This window comes from Thalassophryne amazonica, chromosome 6 (assembly GCF_902500255.1).
Source record: "Thalassophryne amazonica chromosome 6, fThaAma1.1, whole genome shotgun sequence".
Classification (NCBI taxonomy): Eukaryota; Metazoa; Chordata; class Actinopteri; order Batrachoidiformes; family Batrachoididae; genus Thalassophryne; species Thalassophryne amazonica.
The window spans coordinates 79125078-79141904 of record NC_047108.1 but is presented as its reverse complement, the minus strand read 5'-3'; the positions used below and the strand labels follow the sequence as shown (position 1 = coordinate 79141904).

General features: G+C 41.2%; 1 protein-coding gene across 2 annotated transcripts in view; it reads right to left on the bottom strand.

Moving 5' to 3' along the window:
* Positions 1–16827, bottom strand: part of kcnd3 (potassium voltage-gated channel, Shal-related subfamily, member 3) — a 486339-nt gene that overhangs the window by 117189 nt on the left and 352323 nt on the right. For both annotated transcript variants that reach the window (XM_034172565.1, XM_034172564.1), the window contains exon 3: positions 3815–3983. In XM_034172565.1, coding sequence (XP_034028456.1) covers positions 3815–3983 — 169 coding nt within the window. The remainder of the gene's footprint in view (positions 1–3814; positions 3984–16827) is intronic.

Below are 16827 nucleotides of genomic sequence, written 5' to 3'. Positions count from 1 at the left end.
ATACTTTGTTTCCTACGAGTACTGCACCTGTCATAAACAAGTTATGTGTGGTTAATACATTGCTCAAAAAACAATGCAGCAGTAAGTGCCCTAGATCCAGGTGATTTAATGAACCAAACCACTTCAAGGAGCTCAGAAAAGTGACTTTAAGAAAAGCAACTCCCGAGACCTTTAAACCAGAACAAATACAGTAAATCATTCCAATATGTTCCTGTTAACTCTTAATTAGCTGCTGTGTATTTGTGGCAATTCTGACTCCTCACACTCACTCATCCTTCCGCTCCATGTGGGTCAGGATGTGTTCTCAATAAAGCCTGATTTTGGCCGCATTTGGAAGATTTTTAAAATATGTTAATGTCCACAGCCTAGATATTTTTAGTCATTTTCTAATTTCTAATTTTCTAATAAAAGGGTGAAAAGACAGAGGGCATCATACAATTATTTATGTTAACTGAATTTCATTGATAAAACTGGTGCTGTATATCTTCACTTGCACACAGGCACATATGTGAAGGAAGACATCTATCATGTCAGACTTTAATTCAAGTTTATTTATGAAATACAAAACTATACATCAGGTCATGTCAACCACACATGTCACTTTATCCATCACACCCTGATGGCAATCAACCAGGCAGTCCATTCCCACCTCTTGAAAGTAACCATTTATCTGCTGCAACCAGGTAAACCATGGGCATCCATTTGGCCTTCTGCAGCCACTGGGGTCCTCAAAACCGAGGACCCCAGTTATACTCCTTATTTTAGTCTCCTCAGTAACTGTTCAATTTCATTCAATTAAATTATTTATACAGCACCAAGTCACAACACAAGTTGACCCAAGGTGCTTCGAAAGGGTAAAGTATCACCTTAGCCACCCTCCTGAGCAAGTGCATAGCAACAGTGGTAAGAAAAAAACTCAGTTGGGTGTTTTTTGATTGTGAAAAGAGACCTCAAGCAGACCAGACTCAGATGATGACCATCTGCCATTGCCACAGTGCCAATAAAAAAATAAACTAGAGACATTCATCACGAAATGCCCCACGTGCATTTCGTGATGCACACGGGCATTATTTTCCATGCAAAGTGCCGTAATATGTACTTGTATGGGGTGGGTATTTGGTTGAAGCCTTATGTGTGTGAAATCTTGGAGTCATTTTTGATCAGGATATGTCATTCAAAGCGCATATTAAACAAATATGTAGGACTGCTTTTTTGCATTTGCGCAATATCTCTAAAATTAGAAAGGTCTTGTCTCAGAGTGATGCTGAAAAACTAATTCATGCATTTATTTCCTCTAGGCTGGACTATTGTAATTCATTATTATCAGGTTGTCCTAAAAGTTCCCTGAAAAGCCTTCAGTTAATTCAAAATGCTGCAGCTAGAGTACTGACAGGGACTAGAAGGACAGAGCATATCTCACCCATACTGGCCTCTCTTCATTGGCTTCCTGTTAATTCTAGAATAGAATTTAAAATTCTTCTTCTTACTTATAAGGTTTTGAATAATCAGGTCCCATCTTATCTTAGGGACCTCATAGTACCATATCACCCCAATAGAGCGCTTCGCTCTCAAACTGCAGGCTTACTTGTAGTTCCTAGGGTTTGTAAAAGTAGAATGGGAGGCAGAGCCTTCAGCTTTCAGGCTCCTCTCCTGTGGAACCAGCTCCCAATTCGGATCAGGGAGACAGACACCCTCTCTACTTTTAAGATTAGGCTTAAAACTTTCCTTTTTGCTAAAGCTTATAGTTAGGGCTGGATCAGGTGACCCTGAACCATCCCTTAGTTATGCTGCTATAGACTTAGACTGCTGGGGGATTCCCATGATGCACTGAGTGTTTCTTTCTCTTTTTGCTCTGTATGCACCACTCTGCATTTAATCATTAGTGATTGATCTCTGCTCTCTTCCACAGCATGTCTTTTTCCTGATTCTCTCCCCTCAGCCCCAACCAGTCCCAGCAGAAGACTGCTCCTCCCTGAGCCTGGTTCTGCTGGAGGTTTCTTCCTGTTAAAAGGGAGTTTTCCTTCCCACTGTCACCATTGGGGTTTTGCGTAATTATTGTATGGCTTTGCCTTACAATATAAAGCGCCTTGGGGCAACTGTTTGTTGTGATTTGGCGCTATATAAATAAAATTGATTTGATTTGATGTGTTTGATGTAAACTGATCCATATAATGAAAAAATTGGAGATTGGCATAATATTTATTTAGAGGGTGTGACAAACAGTGACCATAAAAAGTCGGTCACGGTCACCAGCCTTCTAAACAAATGCAACCACTGGTGACCTTGAAATAGAGGTCAAGGTCACCGGCCTTCGAACTCATGCGAAGTACTCCTCCAAGGCATGTACCCACCAAGTATGAAGTTTCTACGAGCAAAAGGTGCCGAGCTACGTTGTGGCAAACAATTTGACAGTTGTGACCATTGGTGACCTTGAAAAGTAGGCCAAGGTCACTGGCCTTCGAACCCATGCGAAGTACTCCTCTAAGGCATGTACCCACCAAATATGAAGTTTCTGCGAGCAATAGGTGCCGGGCTACTTTGCGGCAAAGGATTTGACAGTTGTGACCACTGGTGACCTTGAAAAGTAGGTCAAGGTCATGGGCCTTCGAACACATGCAAAGTACTCCTCCAAAGCATGTACCCACCAAGTATGAAGTTTCTGTGAGCAATAGGTGCCGAGCTACGTTGCGGCGAATGAATTGCGGCCGGACAGACGGACGGACAGACAGACGGACAGACGAACCGATGGATGGACGGACGGACAACCCAGAAGTGCCGCGAGGCATAATTAATGAAAGAATAAATCAAATATATAAAGCACAACAAGGAATTGTAGAACACGAAAGCCAGAGATGGTGGAAGTAAGTGTCCAGGTACTTATAAATTCTTGTGGTCATAACGACCAAAACAGTCCAAATAATCAAGCAGTAAAGATCACAGATTCATGTAGTGGGATCATTACGGTCAATCAAAAAGTTAAAAAACCAACAAAACCCAGTGATGATTACAAGTCCTCCAGATTCTACATTAATTCATTGCAGGTCATGGCCCCCAACCATCTCCTGTTCCCAGTCCTAATCCAGTGACGGTAAATTCAATCTTCATGGTCTCATACCACACATGCAAAAAAACTACATACCCTGGTAGAGGAGACTGAGAACCATTCATCTGACACAAAGTCATTACAGAGATAGCTAAGAATCCCCTGAGGTGACCTAGTACCAAAAAATCTAGTCATCGCCTCCATTATAATATTATAAGTCGCCTCATAGTGTTACATGATTACAGTCTCAACCTTGCCAACCCCACAATCAAGCCTACAAAATCCCTACAGAAGAAACCTCCAGCAGAACAGACTCTGTGGGGTGGTCATCTATCCATCTCCAGACATTCTAACAACACACAACCAAAAGCCCAGAACAATACTGATGGAACAGACAATACAGCTCATTGCTTGTATTGCTGGAATAACTGAATAAAGAACACCAAAATGGAAATCAGAGCCTCAGACGAACAGAATGGGTTAGTGGGTTAATGTGCATATTGATGGCAGATCTCAGCCATTGAGATAGAAGAATAACACATATTAATATTTCTTATGCTGTCTATATGTCACTATTCATGTGTACACTCCTGCTGCTGTTTGTATGCACTGTCATTGTGACAACAAATCAAAGTGTCATCAACACCATTAGTCTCAGTGAGGATCTGAAACCTGTGGATTCTCTTCTCTGGGTAACAGAGATATCTGAGCTGCAGCTCTGAGAGTTCACACCTCTGAGGTGCAGTTTATAGGATAAAAAACTATGTTTACCTGCATTTTCTGTGCCCGCCGTTTGTCTGCTCTCTGGTTCTGATGATAGATGCGACTAAAGTTGGACACAATGACAGGGACAGGGAGGGCGATTACCAGAACCCCACTCAGGGAGCAGATTGAACCAAAGATCTTCCCCGCAATTGTCTTCGGAACCATGTCTCCATACCTACAATGGATGACAGGGAGAACAAAAACATTAACATTCCTTGTTCCACTTTATTAAAATCTTGATGCAGTCCCTAATGCAGGGATTAAAGCAATAAATAGATCAATAAAAACAAAACAAAACAAAAAATCTTCTGACTGAAACTTCAGGATAAATCCACTTTAAGGGGATAGCTTTTCTAGAGCTTTTAGTTAATTCAATACCAATTAAAATCTCAATGTTAGGCCTGTAGCCAGGATCTGAAATAGGGGGAGGGGTGTGTTTTTGGTGAAAGTGGACTTTTTGACAGCAGGGGGTATGGGTGCCACTCAAGGCCCCTAGAAAATTTGGGTTATTGATGTCCAGGTATGCATTCTGGACGGTTTTTCTAAACCCGATTCCCTTCAATTTAGTTGTTGTACTGCTTAATGTGTATTTGTATTTTCTTTGTACATTTTATCCAAAATTGATATCACAACCTACAAGTTACTAATCAGAAGCGCTGTAATAGTTTCATGTTTTTGGCTTCCCTTTTCCTAACTGACCTAGAATTCCACACACACCCTGTAATACTGAACTTAGACATTACATTTAAAAAAGATTTTTTTTTTTCTCATCCCACTTTAGTCATGCACAAATGTTAAATTCATTCATTCATCTTCTACCGCTTAGTCCAATTAAGGGTCGTGGGGGGCTGGAGCCTGTCCCAGCAGTCATAGAGCGCGAGGTGGGGTACACCCAGGACAGGACGCTATTCTGTCGCAGGGCCACATACAGACAAACAAGCACAGACACACCCACACACACACCTACGGACAATTTAAAGACTCCAATCCACCCGCATGTCTTTGGATGCGGGAGGAAACCAGAGCACCTGGAGGAAACCCACGCACACACGGGGAGAACATGCAAACTCCACACAGAAAGGCCACGGGAATTGAACCCACAACCTTCTCGCTGTGAGGCAACAGTGCTAACCATTAAGCCACCGTGCTGACTAAATGTTAAATTAACTAAACTTATTTTTATATGGTTCATCAATTAAACTTAGTCCAGAACTATACTAAAACTTAGGCCCAGAGTAGTACTGATTTAAACATTTTAGTTGTTAAAATTATCATTATTATAAGTAGTAGTATGAAAAATGTCATCAAAACTGGACCTTTATTCAAGGGATGTTGTGGAGGGCACCCCTCTGCCCCCCACAACATCCTCTTTCCATCTGGATGTGCTCTTGTTTGTAGTCTCAGCAGGAACAATCAAGAATTTGTGTATTTATACGTGGAAAGCGTGACCTGATTGAGAGGTAAGAAGGTTTTACTTGCGCATTTATGTCCTGTCATCCTCAGAAAGACATTTTAGAAAAATAACCAACAACAACAAAAAAACTTTAGTGTTTGTTGTTATGCGTCGCGGGTCTGAAGTTGTCTTTTTAGTTGAACCACAGCAAGGACACTCACAGAGACACTCAGAGCAGACTTTGAAAGAAAAGAACATTTAAAAATATGTTTGTAAAATTCTGTCGTTTCCTCGCTGTGTGCTGAGAGACATCCTCACTCAAGCACATCGCCCTCTCCCCTTCCTCCTGCAGAAAGAACACGACTCTGCCAGGAGAAAAAAAATAAAAAGAGAGACGTTATACTAAAAATCTATTTTTGAATGTTTTGAAAGCGGTAAATTTATGTATTGCATGCAGCCTTGATTCTGCTTCAGAACAGTGTCAGCAAGAAACCTGCCTTTTGGCAGACCAATTGACGGAAATCCGTCGTAGTGATGGAGAACTTTAATCCCTGCTAATGTCAGGCACAGTGAAACAGAAGCCATTCATTTCACACAGGCTTCTCCAATTCACACTCAGCTACGGACGTTCAACCCGGTCAACCTTTGTCCATTTATAAGTTTGATGACGGACATGTATTATTTTTCGGACCACGTATCCCTCAGTACCAAAGAACTTGTCCTGCACAATCTGTCCCATCCAAAGAGGAGACTCCTGTCAGTGACTGACACAGTAAACTACTGAGCCATTCACTGAGGACAGAAGCTATTAACCTTAAGAAAGGAGGACACACTCAACAGCAGAGACACTCCACAAAAGTCATTTAACTCAATTTAGTCTGCAATATTTGGAAGTCAAAAGTGATCTTGTATGAAGTTCAGAAAAGAAACAATATAAATGCGATAAAATCCAAGAGCTGAAACAGCACAGCTTAAGTTGGAAATGCAACCTTTATTTCTAATAGTGTTCATTTTTTATTCATGAGTTAAAAAGTGCAGGTAATTTGTTTTTGTTTGCTGCGAAACAAGCCTTTCTATAGTTTGTAAGAAGTAATGCCAAGTCCGAACACAAATAAACTTTATATAAGTAGTCCTTAAACTTGGACCATTATATATACTATTATGTAAATATAGTTTTCTATGAAGACAGTACTTGGGAAATAAATGTTTATTTTCATGCATATAAACTGGAATAGTGGCCTTCCTGCATCACCAAAAAAATGAAGTTGGACAAAGAAAAAAAAAAAACTGCATCAGAAAGTGCACTTGAAAATGACCTTAGAATTATACTCAACAAAAATATAAACGCAACACTTTTGGTTTTGCTCCCATTTTGTATGAGATGAACTCAAAGATCTAAAACTTTTTCCACATACACAATATCACCATTTCCCTCAAATATTGTTCACAAACCAGTCGAAATCTGTGATAGTGAGCACTTCTCCTTTGCTAAGATAATCCATCCCACCTCACAGGTGTGCCATACCAAGATGCTGATTAGACACCATGATTAGTGCACAGGTGTGCCTTAGACTGCCCACAATAAAAGGCCACTCTGAAAGGTGCAGTTTTGTTTTATTGGGGGGGGTACCAGTCAGTATCTGGTGTGACCACCATTTGCCTCATGCAGTGCAACACATCTCCTTCGCATCATCCGTGAAGAGAACACCTCTCCAATGTGCCAAACGCCAGCGAATGTGAGCATTTGCCCACTCAAGTTGATTACGACGACGAACTGGAGTCAGGTCAAGACCCCAATGAGGACGACGAGCATGCAGATGAGCTTCCCAGAGACGGTTTCTGAGAGTTTTGCAGAAATTCTTTGGTTATGCAAACTGATTGTTCCAGCAGCTGTCCGAGTGGCTGGTCTCAGACGATCTTGGAGGTGAACATGCTGGATGTGGAGGTCCTGGGCTGGTGTGGTTACACGTGGTCTGCGGTTGTGAGGCTGGTTGGATGTACTGCCAAATTCTCTGAAACGACTTTGGAGACGGCTTATGGTAGAGACATGAACATTCAACACACGAGCAACAGCTCTGGTTGACATTCCTGCTGTCAGCATGCCAATTGCACGCTCTCTCAAATCTTGCGACATCTGTGGCATTGTGCTGTGTGATAAAACTGCACATTTCAGAGTGGCCTTTTATTGTGGGCAGTCTAAGGCACACCTGTGCACTAATCATGGTGTCTAATCAGCATCTTGGTATGGCACACCTGTGAGGTGGGATGGATTATCTCAGCAAAGGAGAAGTGCTCACTATTACAGATTTAGACTGGTTTGTGAACAATATTTGAGGGAAATGGTGATATTGTGTATATGGAAAAAGTTTTAGATCTTTGAGTTCATCTCATACAAAATGGGAGCAAAACCAAAAGTGTTGCGTTTATATTTTTGTTGAGTGTACATACGTATAACCAATTTGAGATAGTCATCAAATTTACTTCAGAGTTGGTCAGAGTTATAGTTAGAGCTGTAAAAGATCAAACCAAAAAGTCCAGTGCTGTAAAGTGAAGCCAACACGGAAGTGCGAAATGTTGCAGTTCCCTGAATGGTCGCGAGTCCATGTTACAATCACCAACTTTATAGCAGAAATACATGCTTATAGCCAGGTACAAATTTTTTTTTTTTTGGTTTCTATGTTTTTTTTTTTCTTATTCATGACAACTGTACAAGCAGCTACTATTCATATAACTCTTCACTTTAAGATATTTAAGTTACCCTTAACTGTTCACAACATTACGTTATGAACAATTAGGGGTATTCACCCTAAGAGACAGCTGTGCTCTGGTGAGAGTGCCAAAAGGAATCCAGACTCCAGGGCCCTGCTAGCAGTGTTTGCTACCTTCTGTGGACTTGACTTGTGTCTGTTCTTTCTGAGGATTTTCTTACAAATATTATGGCTTGCTATGTGCTTAACTGTACAAAGGAACAATCCCATCAGTCTGTGCTCCAGCATTTCAATTGAGGGAAGAGTCAGTATTACTTAATTTGTATGCTAGTACAGTTAGCTCTGTTAGCACTAATTAGAAGGTGGATTGGAAACTTTAAATAGTGCATAGGTTTGTGTTTGGGTGTCAATGTGTTTGTTTGTCTATATGTGGCCCTGCGACAGAGTGGCGTCCTGTCCAGGGGATACCCCACCTCATGCCCTATGAGCATATTCTGGTATATCTTCAGAACAAAGAATGTTTTTCTTTCTTTCTTGCTGTGGAAATGAATGTATTTTCGTTTGTGCCGTAACAAAACACACACAGACATGAACATCTGTTCATCTGCGCTGTAACTGCGCTCGCATGCACACAGAGTTCCTGTGCATTTTTACAGTGCAGTTCTTTGTGTCATGAGGCACTCCTTGCTGTTTGATAAATATATTATTCATATTTATTTGCTTGAAGTGAGCATGACTTCTAATTATATTTTAACTGGAGCCGACATGAGGAAAAGCTCAAAACAGTAACTTTATGACGTGACTCAGTTTTAAATGCGTGCTGAAAGTAATTAAGTACTGCTTGGAAGTTTCCACCTCTCTTATTTTTTAAAATGAAAAGGCAGTTTAATGGTGTCTCTCTCATTTCAACTGTAAAGAAAGCTCATGGTCGTGAATCATGATTTTGTTTTTTCCACATATACAGTAGTGTTCAGAATAATAGTAGTGTTATGTGACTAAAAAGATTAATCCAGGTTTTGAGTATATTTCTTATTGTTACATGGGAAACAAGGTATCAGTAGATGCAGTAGATTCTCACAAATCCAACAAGACCAAGCATTCATGATATGCACACTCTTAAGGCTATGAAATTGGGCTATTGGTAAAAAAAAAGTAGAAAAAGGGGGTGTTCACAATAATAGTACCATCTGCTGTTGACGCTACAAACTCAAAACTATTATGTTCAAACTGCTTTTTTAGCAATCCTGTGAATCACTAAACTAGTATTTAGTTGTATAACCACAGTTTTTCATGATTTCTTCACATCTGGGAGGCATTCATTTTGTTGGTTTGGAACCAAGATTTTGCTCATTTACTAGTGTGCTTGGGGTCATTGTCTTGTTGAAGCACCCATTTGAAGGGCATGTCCTCGTCAGCATAAGGCAACATAACCTCTTCAAGTATTCTGACATATCCAAACTGATCCATGATACCTGGTATGCAATATATAGGCCCAACACCATAGTAGGAGATACATGCCCATATCATGATGCTTGCACCTCCATGCTTCACTGTCTTCACTGTGAACTGTGGCTTGAATTCAGAGTTTGGGGGTCGTCTCACAAACTGTCTGCGGCCCTTGGACCCAAAAAAGAACAATTTTACTCTCATCAGTCCACAAAATATTCCTCCATTTCTCTTTAGGCCAGTTGATGTGTTTTTTGGCAAATTGTAACTTCTTCTGCACATGTCTTTTATTTAACAGAGGGACTTTGCGGGGGATTCTTGCAAATAAATTAGCTTCACACAGGTGTCTTCTAAGTGTCACAGCACTTACAGGTAACTCCAGACTGTCTTTGATCATCCTGGAGCTGATCAATGGGTGAGCCTTTGCCATTCTGGTTATTCTTCTATCCATTTTGATGGTTGTTTTCCATTTTCTTCCACGCGTCTCTGTTTTTTTTGTCCATTTTAAAGCACTGGAGATCATTGTAGATGAACAGCCTATAATTTTTTTGCACCTCCGTATAAGTTTTCCCCTCCCTAATCAACTTTTTAATCAAACTACGCTGTTCTTCTGAACAATGTCTTGAACGTCCTGTTTTCCTCAGGCTTTCAAAGAGAAAAGCATGTTCAACAGGTGCTGGCTTCATCCTTGAATAGGGGACACCTGATTCACACCTGTTTGTTCCACAAAATTGACAAACTCACTGACTGAATGCCACACTACTATTATTGTGAACACCCCCTTTTCTACTTTTTTAATAATAGCCAAATTCCATAGCCTTAAGAGTGTGCATATCATGAATGCTTGGTCTTGTTGGATTTGTGAGAATCTACTGAATCTACTGGTACCTTGTTTCCCATGTAACAATAAGAAATATACTCAAAACCTGGATTAATCTTTTTAGTCACATAGCACTACTATTATTCTGAACACTACTGTAAGTCGCACCGGACTAGAAGTCGCAGGACCTCTCAAACTAGTAAAAAAAAACGCAACTTATACTCCGGAAAGTACGGTACATACAGTAGCATTAATTGAGAGAGGCAGAGAGCTGCAGTCATGCACGGGAGTTTATCCTCTCTCTAACCATGTGACAGTGTAAATGTAAACTTTCTTTTTTCATTAAATGCTTATGAATTGGATTACATCTTCTCATTCATATTGAATAAAGTTACTAACTCTGTGTTGTTCTCTTTTTTTTTTTTATGTACCTTCAATGTTACACCCTCACGTCAGACTGCCTTTAATATTTTGTCAATTTTACATTTGTTTGATTGTGCATCTCATAAAACACTCTGTAAGGAATTAAAATTATCATGGCAGCATTGCTATGCTGCAAATATCCCATCCATGGAATCTTACACTAATTCATATAAAATGTCAACTTTTTGTAATTAGCTTCTCATATTTTCTCCTGCTAACGGTGGTAGTAAACTCACATGCACAGACCATGCTTTTAAAAATAAATGCGTCACTGACGTGGGCTGTACTGAAATATGAATCACTGGAAGCGGTATAATATTACATTTTACATGGGGACAAAAAAGTAAACAGGATGCTGCTGTTTTGCTCCCATTGCCATCTTGAGAAATCCCACAGGGATGCTTACACTATAGAGTGCTTCAGCATCGCAGCAGTACTGCTGTGATAAGCCACTTTTAATTTGCAGAGTTTGCAGAGCACCATGTTGTTTGGTCTATCCTTAAAATACCCCTATACTACAGAAGTGCATGGGCAAGGTTCCTCCGCTTCAGCTGCTTCAGAGTCCATGTTCTGACTACACACGGCCATACTATGATGCCTTGATGCATATTACATAAATCTACATATTTGCATAACGGATTACGTCGATGCACTGCCACAGGCCTAATCAACACCTACAATGTTTGTACAATAGTGGCCAAAGAAAAAACATTCTTGCTGGTTTGCAGTTCATTAATTTTTGACAAAATTGTCAGAGAATTTGTTGTTGTATAGTAATGTAGCAACATCCCCAAGTGTTGCACCCTTGTACCAACACGGGTCAGTTCAACTAAACACTATGATGACACACTGTGTTTTGATCATGGATATTAATAATACAAAAGAGAAAGCAGAGAAGTGGTCCTCTCATGCATCTTTAATGGGCAGTAAATCAAACCGGCCCTGACCTTCGTCCCTTAGAGGGCCCACGGTCAAGCATTAGCCCACCTGGTTTATGAAGAAAGTTCATTAAGTACCCACCCAAAATGAAATTAAATTACAAGGAAGACATTTAATGAATGAGAAAAGGACACAAACACGTGAGTTATTTGAGATTTATTTTTTATTTGTGATGAAATCAACCCTCGGTGCTCTAATGAGTGAATACGGTATTACTGCTTTTGAACACACGCGCATGAGTAAAACACAGTTTATAGACTTTAATGCACATGTATTGCAGCACACATACAAAAAAGTATCAAATTTATAAATACAAAGCTTTACAAATACAGTGTCAGTATTCCTGTTTTATTCTGGCTCCCATTCATGTGCAATATTATGCCGCGTTCACATCGCACGACACGAGACGCCACAAATTCACGTCTCTTGCCTAGTGATGGACGCGCCACCGTCGCTTGGTGTGTCGCTCTGCTTTCGCTGCAAAAATTTGCCCCAATGCATCATCAAATAGGAGGAGCTTCCATTCTGCTTGCCGTCAAGTCAACATGGCAAACCTTGATCATGCGGAGCGAGTTGCTGTGCTCTTTTTGTTGTGGAAAGCTGACAAACGGCGCCATCCCTGGGTTCACAACATCCTCATGAGACGTTCCCAATTCGGGGAGTTTCATTATTTGGTGCAGGAGCTGCGTCTGGATGACAGCCGCTTTCAGCGGTACTTCCACCTCTCCAAGACCCAGTTTGAGGACCTCCTGTCCCGTTCGCGCGCGCACATGTGAACAATAAAAAAAACCCCAAACAAACTGGCAGCCGCTGCAGTTCCTCGCTCTCCTCTCCAACTCTGTCATAATTGTGTTATAAACCAGTCACCATTTGTTTTATTATACATCTGTATAATTAATAAAATTATCTCATGGACAATTCGTTCACGCGCGCACATGAAAAAAAAAACTGGCTGCTGCCGCTGCTGCTCGCTCTCCCCTCAAACTCTGTCATAATTGTGTTATAAACCAGTCACCATTTGTTTTATTATACATTATACATCTGTGTAGTTAATAGGGCTGCAACAAACGATTATTTGGATCATCGATGAATCTGATGGGGTTTCGACACAATTAATCGATTAATCGGATTAGCGGAGAATTTTTTTAAAATGTGTCAGAGAAACAATTTTTCTCTCCTTCCATCATTTTATTTAACAACAGAACATTATTTGAAAACTTAAAATACTTGAAAATCAAAAAATTGTCAAATGTCCCTTGGCTGTTGAAATATAAAATAATAAAGAATAAAACAGTTTATAATAAAGAACAAAAATAATTATTTCAAATGACATTGCTTTATCAAAGTGCTGAGTTGCCATAAAACAACATTGAAACATAATGTTATAAAATATATGGTGAAAAAAGAGGTATTTTTGTTGCTGCATATGAGCAATTAGCATAACCAATTAACCATAAAACCTAAACCAAAAACTGTAGCCTGACTCATTATATCTGCAACATTCTCTGTATAACTTGTAAACTATGTGGTCATTTCACAATGACACATGTGACTCATCCCACATATTTTTACTCTCTTTCACTCACACACTTCAGAAAGATTGCATTGCAATGCAAAAATGTTAGCATGTCAACATGCTCCTGGCTCTGACTGGCTCTTCTCCTCGAGGCTATGTTGCCAACCGCAGAGAACCGCCCGTCAGATGAAAAATCACATTATAACCCAACGGGGCGCCATCAGGGTTGAGGTGGTTAAGGCAGAGGTGTGCATGCGCAATGCACTGCAAAGAAGCGTGTGGAATTGTTTACGGTTTCTTTCTCTTTCTCCGCTTCTCCCACGTGGTTGCCCTGAATGCAAAGGGACAGCATTTGAGAGACTTTGACAACATTAATAAAAAACTGTCGGTGCTGTTACTGTTCTTTCTTTTTCTTTTTCTCTCACGCTCTGCCCCTCGCCTCATTGCTCTGAGCCTGACTAGATCTAACCATCAGGCTTCATGTCACTGCCTGGCTTGTCATACTGAGACGTTATGACTGCTTACACAAAAAATAAACAAACATTTGTTAACTTGCCCAGACACTGAGCTCTCCCCTTCCTCGTTGATGACTCCGATATGCTTTCGTTTGAGATGCTGCATCATTACCATCGTACTCCCGTGCCATGCGAGGTCCGACTTGCAAATGTTGCAGTTAACAAATGTCTTTGCGTTGTTTAACGTAAAGTGCTCCCACACTTTTGAAGTCTTGACTTTCTTCTGTCTACTTGCTTCTGCCATATTCTAAGTGTGTAGTTCTTCTATGAAACAGCGTCTGATCTGCTCTGTGCACTGGTCGCTACTGGTGTCAGAAGCGGCCAGTAGCTTCTGACACCATAATCGCTCGACACAACCAATCGATGACGCAATGCGTTGCCAACACCTGTTGTCATCAAATTTTATCGATTTTATCGATTCGTTGTTGCAGCCCTAGTAGTTAATAAATAGAATAATCTTCACGGATGATTCTTCGTGCGTGCACGTGAAAAAACAACTGGCTGCTGCCGCTGCTGTGGTGCTGCTGCTCGCTCTCCCCTCAAACTCTGTCATAATTGTGAAATAAAGGACAAAAGGGACGTAAGTCCTGCTCACAGGCTGGCTGTAAGAGACACGACATGTCCACATCAAGTATAAACTCCAGACATCTCCACATCACTACCTATGCAGTCCCTGATTGGTCATCGTGACACAACAAGATGAAAAAGTTCAGATTTTTCAACTTGGGGAGGAGGGTAACGCAATGCGATATCGCGCCACAAACGTGCCAATCGCTCAAAATCGCTTCATTTGCATTGCTTCATTCGTGTCCATCGCGTCACATTGCGTTGCTTGAACTTTTGTGGCGCCACAACACGTCCTTCCATAGGGATTACATGGCAGCCTGTTGCGGCCGTCGCTCGCATGTCGTCTGGTGTGAACGCGGCATTACACACACACACACACACACACACACTTCAACAACTTACTCAATTAAGAGCCACGGGGGATGGGGGGAGCTGGAGCCTATTCCAGCAGGGCGTGAGGCGGGGGTACACACTGGATTGTACTCCAGTCTGTCACAGCACCACATACAGACAAACAAACACATTTACACCCACACGCACACCTACGGACAATTTAAAGTTTCCAATCACCTAACCTGCATGTCTTTGGATGTGGGAGGAAGCCAGAGCACCCGGACGGAACCCATGCAGACACGGGGAGAACATGCAAACTCCACACGGAAAGGCCACAGGTGGCAATCGATCCCGTGACCTTTTTACTGTGAGGCAATAGTGCTAACCACTAACCCATACCAACTTTAAAAAAAAAGGTGACATCACTGATGAAATAAAGAAAAAAAAGGTTAGAAGAAATCCTATCACGCTGCAGAAGTCCATGCAAGGTGATGCAGATCTTCAAACACACACCTAAAGTGCTCTTCCATCCGGTCTGACAGATCCAAGAAAACAGCTCAGGATGTTATTTGAGGATAGCACAACATTCTGCTTCGAAGTTGTACTCATGATTATACTTTTCTCATCTAACAAAGTACTTCTGTCACAGTCTGTTGGAGGTAACAAAAACAAAACGGTAAAATGCACAAGTGCAGGCATACACACTACCACAAACACCAATTCCGTTCATTTTGTGGAAGCAGATGAAATAGGAGATGGAACCTCAAACTCATTAGTTAGATTTTGGAGGGAGGAAAAAAAAGCTAAATATAAAGCCATTTAACTGAAGGGTGGTTTTTACATCAACATCAGCAGCACCGCCCATACACAGTGAACCAGCAGTCCACGGTCATAACTGAGAGTGTACTTACAGGGACCATTCATCGTCCTGTCCAAGAACTTTAATGGACCTTTCTACCCCAATTAGGTAATAACAATCCCATCAGTGGTACAAAGTCCATATTGCTACAAAACATTTTATCTCCTCCCCTCTTCAGAAGATGTTTCCATTAGGAGGAATGAAAAGCTAATCATATTCATCTGCAAGCCGTCTTTAATGGGATGCTATCAGATTGCCTGATAGAGGCCTTTCTCTGCTAATACTACAGTGAATTTGCTGCTGCCACTGAGTCAAGCCAGCTCGTCTCTGAAGATACGATCTGAGGCGTTATGCATGGCACAGACATAAAGCTGGGCTTGGGCACATTAAAGAAAGAGAAAACAGTAATGGGTGTGTGCCTGTGTGTGTGGATGTACACAATCTGTGACGTAAAATCTCATCTTGCTGCCTGGTTTAAAGTTGGAGGGATAGTCAGTGAACAGAAGTGCACCAGAAGAAATGATGATCTTAACAAAATGTCTTTGACTCCACATCTCTCATCTTGCTGCCCATCAAACTATGACTACATGTGCCATAAAGTTGCCTCTCCAGTTGCGTACATAGGTTTACATACACCTTGGCAAAAACTTTAAAACTCAATTTTCCCTACTGCACATGTATTTCCTTTTATTGAACAATACGAGGTCTGTTAGAAAAGTATCGTACCTTTTTTTTTTTTCAAAAACTATATGGATTTGATTCATATGTTTTTATGTCAGCCAAGCTTGAACCTTCGTGCGCATGCGTGAGTTTTTCCACGCCTGTCGGTTGCGTCATTTGCCTGTGGGCAGGCTTTGAGTGAGCACTGGTCCACCCCTCTCATCGTTGTTTCATTGCGAGGAAATGGAGGAATGATTTGGGCTTTTTTCCATCAGAATTTTTTCAGAAACTGTTAGAGACAGGCAGCTGGAAACCATTCAAAAAATTTATCTGGCTTTCGGTGAAAATTTTACGGGCTTCACAGAGAATAAGGAGTGTTACTAAAGCTTTAAGGACGACCCACAATGGCACATGGCACGCCGCGCTCCGAGCCGCCATCGAGAGGCAGAAACCACCAGATCATTTCTAAACGGATCGCTGTGTGGAGCCGGGACCGTCGTGTGCAATTTCTCTGGTTATCACAAGAGCTGGACATCAGCCATTTTCTGGCTTTTAACAAGAGATTTTGTCATGGAAAGCTGCGTGGAGGCTTCGCGCGTCACGACCGATTCGCTGATGAAGCGAGACAAAGGAACACCTCCGTTTCGGAGTGTTAGAGGACAAGTTGGGACAAGCCCAGCTCTCCACAATTTCTCTTATACTCACTCGACTGGTAAGCACTGAAAGCCGAGATAGGCATGTCCCAACTTGTCCTTTAACACAAAAATTCTGATGGAATAAAAGCCCAAATCATTCTGCCATTTCCTCGCAATGAAACAACGACGAGAGGGGTGGACCAGT